Here is an 8,697-nt window from a genome sequence, read left to right on the forward strand (position 1 = left end):
GGAAGGAGAGGAACGTGGAAGGAGAGGAACAACGTGGAAGGAGAGGAACAACGTGGAAGGAGAGGAACAACGTGGAAGGAGAGGACAACGTGGAAGGAGAGGAACAACGTGGAAGGAGAGGAACAACGTGGAAGGAGAGGAACAACGTGGAAGGACAGGAACAACGTGGAAGGAGAGGAACAACGTGGAAGGAGAGGAACAACGTGGAAGGAGAGGAACAACGTGGAAGGAGAGGAACAACGTGGAAGGAGAGGAACGACGTGGAAGGAGAGGAACGTGGAAGGAGAGGAACAACGTGGACGGAGAGGAACGTGGAAGGAGAGGAACAACGTGGAAGGAGAGGAACAACGTGGAAGGAGAGGAACGACGTGGACGGAGAGGAACGTGGAAGGAGAGGAACAACATGGAAGGAGAGGAACAACGTGGAAGGAGAGGAACAACGTGGAAGGAGAGGAACAACATGGAAGGAGAGGAACAACGTGGAAGGAGAGGAACAACGTGGAAGGAGAGGAACAACGTGGAAGGAGAGGAACAACGTGGAAGGAGAGGAACAACATGGAAGGAGAGGAACAACGTGGAAGGAGAGGAACAACGTGGAAGGAGAGGAACAACGTGGACGGAGAGGAACAACGTGGAAGGAGAGGAACGTGGAAGGAGAGGAACAACGTGGAAGGAGAGGAACAACGTGGAAGGAGAGGAACAACGTGGAAGGAGAGGAACAACGTGGAAGGAGAGGAACAACGTGGAAGGAGAGGAACAACATGGAAGGAGAGGAACAACGTGGAAGGAGAGGAACAACGTGGAAGGAGAGGAACAACGTGGACGGAGAGGAACAACGTGGAAGGAGAGGAACGTGGAAGGAGAGGAACAACGTGGACGGAGAGGAACAACGTGGAAGGAGAGGAACGACGTGGAAGGAAGTCAGAGTAAGTACAGTAGCTACATTTAGAGGCCTGGGGCCTGGTCACGTCTAGGTAACCATCAAAACTTTGTAGGTCATGAATGAGGTCCTTTCTTAAAGGGACACAGCTACTGCCTTGTACAAACATAGGGTCCTTTTAAACCCCATCTGGAAGCCATGAAACATCATAGAATGGAAAATGGACAGCTTTTATACAGAAACCTTTGGGACTATACTTGGTGGGGTGAATTAACATATCTCCTCAGTCACTTGGGTTAAATTAACATATCTCCTCAGTCAGGTGGGGTGAATTAACATATCTCCTCAGTCAGGTGGGTTGAATTAACATATCTCCTCAGTCAGGTGGGGTGAATTAACATATCTCCTCAGTCAGGTGGGGTGAATTAACATATCTCCTCAGTCAGGTGGGGTGAATTAACATATCTCCTCAGTCACTTGGGTTGAATTAACATATCTCCTCAGTCACTTGGGTTAAATTAACATATCTCCTCAGTCAGGTGGGGTGAATTAACATATCTATTCAGTCAGATGGGGTTAATTAACATATCTCCTCAGTCACTTGGTTTAAATGAACATATCTCCTTAGTCACTTGGGCGCCAATGTAAGACCTATTGAAGTACTGACTAAGCAACGTTAGCTATTTCTGTAGAAAAATATTTTCTGTTGGATTCTGTTGGCTTCTGTTTCTGTTCTATTCTATCTTATCTGATGAATAGGACAAGTGGTGGTCAGAAAGTGTGATTCTGGTTCTTTATTGCAAACACAAGGATAGGCCTAATCTGTGCTGCAGTCTTCCTGAGTTGGCTACGACCAACTCTTTCCTCTAGAAACAAAATGGAGGGTGGAACATATTAAAGTGAAGGCAGGTGTGTGGGAGAGACGGATGTCGGAGTTAACTATGGTTCCCAGCTGAATTTGTTGGAACTTGCCGGCGGAGTATTGAATACCTTTTTCCCCTCAGCTTCAACCTCTAGCCACAAGCCTTCCATGGCACGGCGATAAAGAATATGTCTCAAATGGCTCCCTATTACATATTTAAGGCTCCCTATTCCCTACACCCTTAGAAAAAGGGTTCCTAAAGGGTTCTTCGACTGTGCCCACAGGAGAGCCCTTGTTGGAGAAAAGGTATAAGCCTTTTGTGTTCCATGTAGAACCCTCTTTCTACAGAGGGTTCTACACGGAGCCCAAAAACGGTTCTACCAGCAACCAAAGGGTTCTTCAAAGGGTTCTCCTACGGGGACAGCTAAATAGCACTTTGTTCTCTAAGAGTGTATGGGCCCTGGTCAAAAGCAGTTCACTAAATAGGGAATAGGGTGCCATCACACACAGATTGAATACCTTCTCACTCAGCTCGGCCCTCTCCACATAGGCCTATCCTTCCATGGCATAGCCAGAGAGGTAAAGGTAGTGGATTGACCTCCTCCATCTTGCAGTGACTTGATGCCAGCCAGGTACTTGGAGCTACTGCTCCCCTTTGAGCCTGCTAGTCTTGCGGCCTCTAGCCACTTTGGCCACTTCAGGACTTCTTAGCACATCCCAGTCAGAAATATTTCTCTCTCTCTCAGGAGAAGAACGACTTGCATTATATTCCAGGGGCCCCAGCTCACTCCGAAAGGGTAACCTGAGACTGTCTGCAATTTCATGTGTTTTATTTGGGAGGCCAGCACATTTTCCTTTTTTCTCTGCAATGTTTCTGTATTTTAAACCCCCCCACCCTAGCCTCTCTCATTGTCTTTGCTACTCTACTATTTATTGTGGAGCCTTACTATGTCTCCACTGAGCTCTTATGCATAAAATAATGTGCCTTACAATAATAACCCCCCTGTCTCTTTTATAATATTTTTTTCCAGTAGTCCTCATACCAGATTATATTTATGTCTCCCTCTCCTCTGACTGTCGGTGCCTGGGGCTGGGTAAATCTAGGAACCAGATGGAAGCACTCAAATCATATGGATTGAACTTTAGTCCTGGCTTCCGTCCACCAGTGTCTCTATAACGGCTACCTATCCTAGTCTCCTAAACTTTCCCCCTAAATAGGATACAATATTTAAAATAATCTATTCATTTTGTTCAATTTAAATGATTGATTGTCACGTCAAGTTTCAATATCGCTTCTTAAAATGTGTCCAATGGGTATAGCGAGGGATTTAAGTGGCATATAATCAGGATATCAGAATATTAGGGTCATGTGTGGCGGGTTATGATATGGTAAGGCGGGTTATTAAGATATTCATATAATAATTCCCAGGTTTCGGCACATAAATAGATTTTCGTTATGTTCCACCGTTCCACCGTTCCGACTCCAACACGCCTGGAATTGCCTCTGGCAGGAATGGAATGTTAACTCTTTTCACACAAAGGCCTTTGAGGCTGACCACCTTTGCTTGGTCTCGTCGTTTGTTTTGGTCCCCACAGTCTGTCTCAAAATGAACGAAGTTGAGCTCTGTCAAAGCGCTCTCGGAATGTTTGCAAAAGTACCCGCAGGTGTTCAGCCCAGCGGCAGCGCAACTTGTGAGAGGAGGGCGGGTGGAGGATAGCCGGGTAGCTGGGATAGCTTGCGGAGAGCTGCGGAATCCTATACCTTCCTAGAGTACTCCGATCTGTATGGCATATAGTAGAATTTCCGAGAATCTTCAACAGCACATCCTTCATTGGCTATATCAAATGACCTTACTGCACTTGGATCAACAATATGAAAACAGTCAGCAACTCAAGATCAAGTCCATCACTTTTACGCACATCATTGGAATTCCATTGATATACGATAGTTGTAAATTGGTTATAACTTGTGACATTCACAGCTTTGCAATCGAAAGTGCAATTTGAATATAAGCAATTAGGCTCACAAGACACCTTTCCCTTATCTATCCACGCACCTTTCCCTGGCTTTGTGGAATGGGAATAATCGCGCATATCCTTTGTGTAACGGTGAAAACAATCGCTCAAGCAGAAACACGATGTCCAACAATTAAATATAAAATACATATCATATTCACAGTGTATCCCAAATATATGTGACTTATTGCCAGTGATATACAAAACTCCCCCCCCCCCCAGTATAAATAAAAGTTCTCAAAAGTATAATTTGATCTTCTGTTTCAGTTAATTTAGCATTTCAAATATTTTCATAAACTTTTTTTCTAATAAATATTTTTGGGGAGAAAAAAAAATGCCACTTACGGTCTTCGTCCTGACATTTGACAACGGCTAATAGAATGACTTGGGTTGCTACAAGTAGCAGTACAGTCCTCGAATCCACAAAGCTAAACATGTCTAAATGTTAGACATGCAGGGCCTTTTGTGGGAGAAGAAAAAGAAAGGAGGAAAGGAGTGGACTTCTCTCTCTTTTTGTGTGTGTGTTCCCAGTTACAGAGCCGAACCATACATTCAACCACCTTCCAGAAAGAAAAAACCCAATCCAGACCCCTCCAGAAACGTAGTACCGACCCGCGTCAGATCAGGCACTGCAGTTTTATGTGTCCGTTGCCTTCAATGAATCTTTGTATATTCCCAAATATCAGTCCGGCCCCTTACCCCCTGTCAAGCTGAAATCTGAGCCCCGTTTCCCACCCATTCTGTCTGTCCTGAAGTTCTATTCTTCCACCCGGCTCAGACCCCTCCTTCTTCCATGTGCTACTGAAAAGGGTTACCCAAAAAGTGAAACTTTTTTTCTTTCCAACTTGTCTGGGCTACCTTCCCCCTCTCACCGTTCTGCTATACCAGGCGCTATACAGACTTGTCTTCAGTGCAATTACACAGAATGCATGGATTTCTTTTGCCATCAATAGGATACTTTTACATGCTTTCCTGTCCATTGCTGTTATTTTCTCCATTTGATCTTATTCCAATACATATTTTATCTGAGGGTTAGTGCGCCACAACAGTGCGTCCTAGTGGGGAGTGTAATTGATCAAAAATAATTTCAGGACCTTGAGTTGTTATGAGCAGTAAACAACATAAATGCCTCTAAATCTGACCATTCTCATAATCAGCGGAGGACTGGGACAAGAATTCGGCCCCGGCATTTCATCAACACTAGCCCTCATCACCCTGCAAACCGCCAATTAATTTGGAGTTCAACACCCGAGGAAGTGGAAACTCAAAACACATTAATTAGATCGCTGACTCTAAATATAGTAGTCATGTATTCACCCAACAGTAAATGTAATGTACTTAAAAAACGTTGCACTTGTAGTCTACTAGCCATGACACCTATATGCCTATGGCAGGTGCACATGTGGCCCTCCGTATCTCAAAGTTATATAAAATATCTCAGTTGTAAAATAGTTGCTGTTGAGCTGAATATTGAGAGTTGAACATTATACCTACAAAAAGCTGAGACCCTCCTCTCTTTGGACAAGAGGACCAAGCTTCCAAAGCTGTGTTTTTCAAAATTGCATTTTTAAAATTTGATGCGATCAGAACATATGTATTTTTTCTCTCGAGGCATTGGCGGTAGAGGAGAGTGGCTTGCTCATCACAGCAGCAGGCCCCAGTGAGGGCAAAGGCACATGGGCAGGGCAGACACCGTTTTGATTTTGATTTATTTTCATTAACAAAAAAAAATTCTGTGTCAAATTCGACCAGCCCACCCAAGTAGAAAAATTATCCAACCCATCTGGCATTTGCCAGAATTGCCAGATGGTTAATCCGCCCCTGCTCATAGTGGAACATTTGGGATGTGTCACCTGTAATACCCATCAGGCTTGGAATAGATTACTTTATATTTATTAGTTTAATCAATTCAACTTAATTAATGTCATTAGCAGCTTGTGACTTATACTGAACAAAAATAGAAGCACAACAATTAAGATTTTACTGAGTTACAGTTCATTTAAGGAAATCTGTCAATTTAAATGAATTCATTATGCCCTAATCTATGGATTTCACATGACTGGGAATACAGATATGCATCTGTTGGTCACAAATACCTATAATAAAAGGTAGGGGCATGGATCAGAAAACCATTCGGGATCTGGTGTGCCCACATTTTTCCTCATGCAGCGCTATACATCTCCTTCCTTAGAGTGGGTGTCCGCTATAACACCTGGGAGGCTGGGTGTCCTCTATAACACCTGGGAGGCTGGCTGTCCTCTATAACACCTGGGAGGCGGGGTGTCACCTATAACACCTGGGAGGCTGGCTGTCCTCTATAACACCTGGGAGGCTGGCTGTCCTCTATAACACCTGGGAGGCTGGGGGTCCTCTATAACATCAGGGAGGCTGGGTGTCCTCTATAACACCTGGGAGGCTGGGTGTCCTCTATAACACCTGGGAGGCGGGGTGTCACCTATAACACCTGAGAGGCTGGGTGTCCTCTATAACACCTGGGAGGCTGGGTGTCCTCTATAACACCTGGGAGGCTGGGTGTCCTCTATAACACCTGGGAGGCTGGGTGTCCTCTATAACACCTGGGAGGCTGGGTGTCCTCTATAACACCTGGGAGGGTGGGTGTCCTCTATAACACCTGGGAGGGTGGGTGTCCTCTATAACACCTGGGAGGCTGGGTGTCCTCTATAACACCTGGGAGGCTGGGGGTCCTCTATAACACCTGGCAGGCTGGGTGTCCTCTATAACACCTGGGAGGCTGGGTGTCCTCTATAACACGTGGGAGGCTGGGTGTCCTCTATAACACCTGGCAGGCTAGGTGGCCTCTATAACACCTGGAAGGATGGGTGTCCTCTATAACACCTGGGAGGCTGAGTGTCCTCTATAACACCTGGGAGGCTGGGTGATCACTCTATAACACCTGGGAGGCTGGGTGTCCTCTATAACACCTGGGAGGCTGGGTGTCCTCTATAACACCTGGGAGGGTGGGTGTCCTCTATAACACCTGGGAGGCTGGGTGTCCTCTATAACACCTGGAAGGCTGGGTGTCCTCTATAACACCTGGGAGGCTGGGTGTCCTCTATAACACCTGGCAGGCTAGGTGGCCTCTATAACACCTGGAAGGATGGGTGTCCTCTATAACACCTGGGAGGCTGGGTGTCCTCTATAACACCTGGGAGGCTGGGTGTCCTCTATAACACCTGGAAGGCTGGGTGTCCTCTATAACACCTGGGAGGCTGGCTGTCCTCTATAACACCTGGGAGGCTGGGTGATCACTCTATAACACCTGGGAGGCGGGGTGTCACCTATAACACCTGAGAGGCTGGGTGTCCTCTATAACACCTGGGAGGCTGGGTGTCCTCTATAACACCTGGGAGGGTGGGTGTCCTCTATAACACCTGGGAGGCAGGCTGGGTGTCCTCTATAACACCTGGAAGGCTGGGTGTCCTCTATAACACCTGGGAGGCTGGGTGATCACTCTATAACACCTGGGAGGCTGGGTGTCCTCTATAACACCTGGGAGGGTGGGTGTCCTCTATAACACCTGGGAGGGTGGGTGTCCTCTATAACACCTGGGAGGGTGGGTGTCCTCTATAACACCTGGGAGGCTGGGTGTCCTCTATAACACCTGGGAGGGTGGGTGTCCTCTATAACACCTGGGAGGCTGGGTGTCCTCTATAACACCTGGGAGGCTGGGTGTCCTCTATAACACCTGGGAGGCTGGGTGTCTCTATAAATCCTGGGAGGATAGGTCGTCACTATAAACCTGGGAGGATAGGTCATCTCTATAAAGCCTGGGAGGTTGGGTTGTCTCTATAAAACCTCGGAGGATAGGTCGTCTCTTTAAACCTGGGAGGATAGGTCATCTCTATAAAGCCTGTTAGGTTGGGTTGTCTCTATAAACCTTGGAGGATAAGTCATCTTTATAAAGCCTGGGAGGATAGGTCATCTCTTTAAATCCTGGGAGGTTGGGTCGACTCTATAAAGCCTGGGAGGTTGGGTCGTCTCTATAAACCTGGGAGGTTGGGTCGTCTCTATGAAGCTGGGAGGTTGTGTCGTCTCTATAAACCTGGGAGGTTGGGTCGTCTCTATAAGCCGGGGAGGTTGGGTCGTCTCTATAAAGCTTGGGAGGATAGGTCGTCTCTATAAAGCCTGGGAGGTTGGGTCGTCTCTATAAAGCCTGGGAGGTTGGGTCGTCTCTATAAAGCCTGGGAGGTTGGGTCATCTCTATAAAGCCTGGGAGGATAGGTCGTCCTCCCCTATACCTAAGAGGTCATCTAAAGCCTGGACCTGAAGGGAATGGGACCTGAGATCAAGGACCTGTGAGGAATTGTAGGGAGTAAGCAGTGAACCGTGTGGGAGTGGTGGGGTCAAAGAGGGGAGTAGCCCCGGGCCTGGGAACTGGGACGTGAAGAGGAAAGGAACCGGAGGCTGGGGTGAGACACACACACAGACTGTCTTAGGAATCTCACAGGAAGGTGTTGCTCCAGGAGATGGAGGGAGAAGAGGAGGTGGACTGACTGTGGGCTAGTCAAACATGACATATTTGATGCTCTCAATTATTATTTTTTTTTTACACTTTGGACCCGTTTATTTTTCTTCATCCACTCAAATAAAGGTTAATGGAAGAATTGTTGACGTCTCAAATTACATTATTTTGTCACTAATAATGAAGATGGGTTTTCTATGATTTGATGATTGACCATCACTTCAGCTGGAAGTAGATCTCAAATGTCTTTTCTTCTGTTGCCTGGTTTGCTTCTGCCGCTCCTCAGGAGAACGGAGACACAGTGTAAAAGGACAGTGAAGACCTGCAGAAGGGTCAATAATCCTTTCTTATGCGTTGCAATAATGACCTCAAAGGGATGGTCAATGATTGATTCACTTGAACTCAACTAATGAACACCGTGCCCAGACGCGGTCTAGGTGCAATGATCCTCCTCCC

The 8,697-nt window shown here is 46.6% G+C and overlaps 1 protein-coding gene across 1 annotated transcript in view; it reads right to left on the reverse strand.

Moving 5' to 3' along the window:
- The window catches only part of LOC129851598 (collagen alpha-1(II) chain), a 79,905-nt gene extending 75,478 nt beyond the window's left edge, over positions 1–4,427 (reverse strand). Inside the window, exon 1 of the mRNA XM_055918208.1 lies at positions 4,104–4,427. Within this exon, the coding sequence (XP_055774183.1) occupies positions 4,104–4,194 (91 nt within the window). The 5' untranslated portion in view covers positions 4,195–4,427. The remainder of the gene's footprint in view (positions 1–4,103) is intronic.
- Positions 4,428–8,697: the final 4,270 nt, after the last annotated feature.

Source organism: Salvelinus fontinalis, chromosome 3 (assembly GCF_029448725.1).
Source record: "Salvelinus fontinalis isolate EN_2023a chromosome 3, ASM2944872v1, whole genome shotgun sequence".
NCBI lineage: Eukaryota > Metazoa > Chordata > Actinopteri > Salmoniformes > Salmonidae > Salvelinus > Salvelinus fontinalis.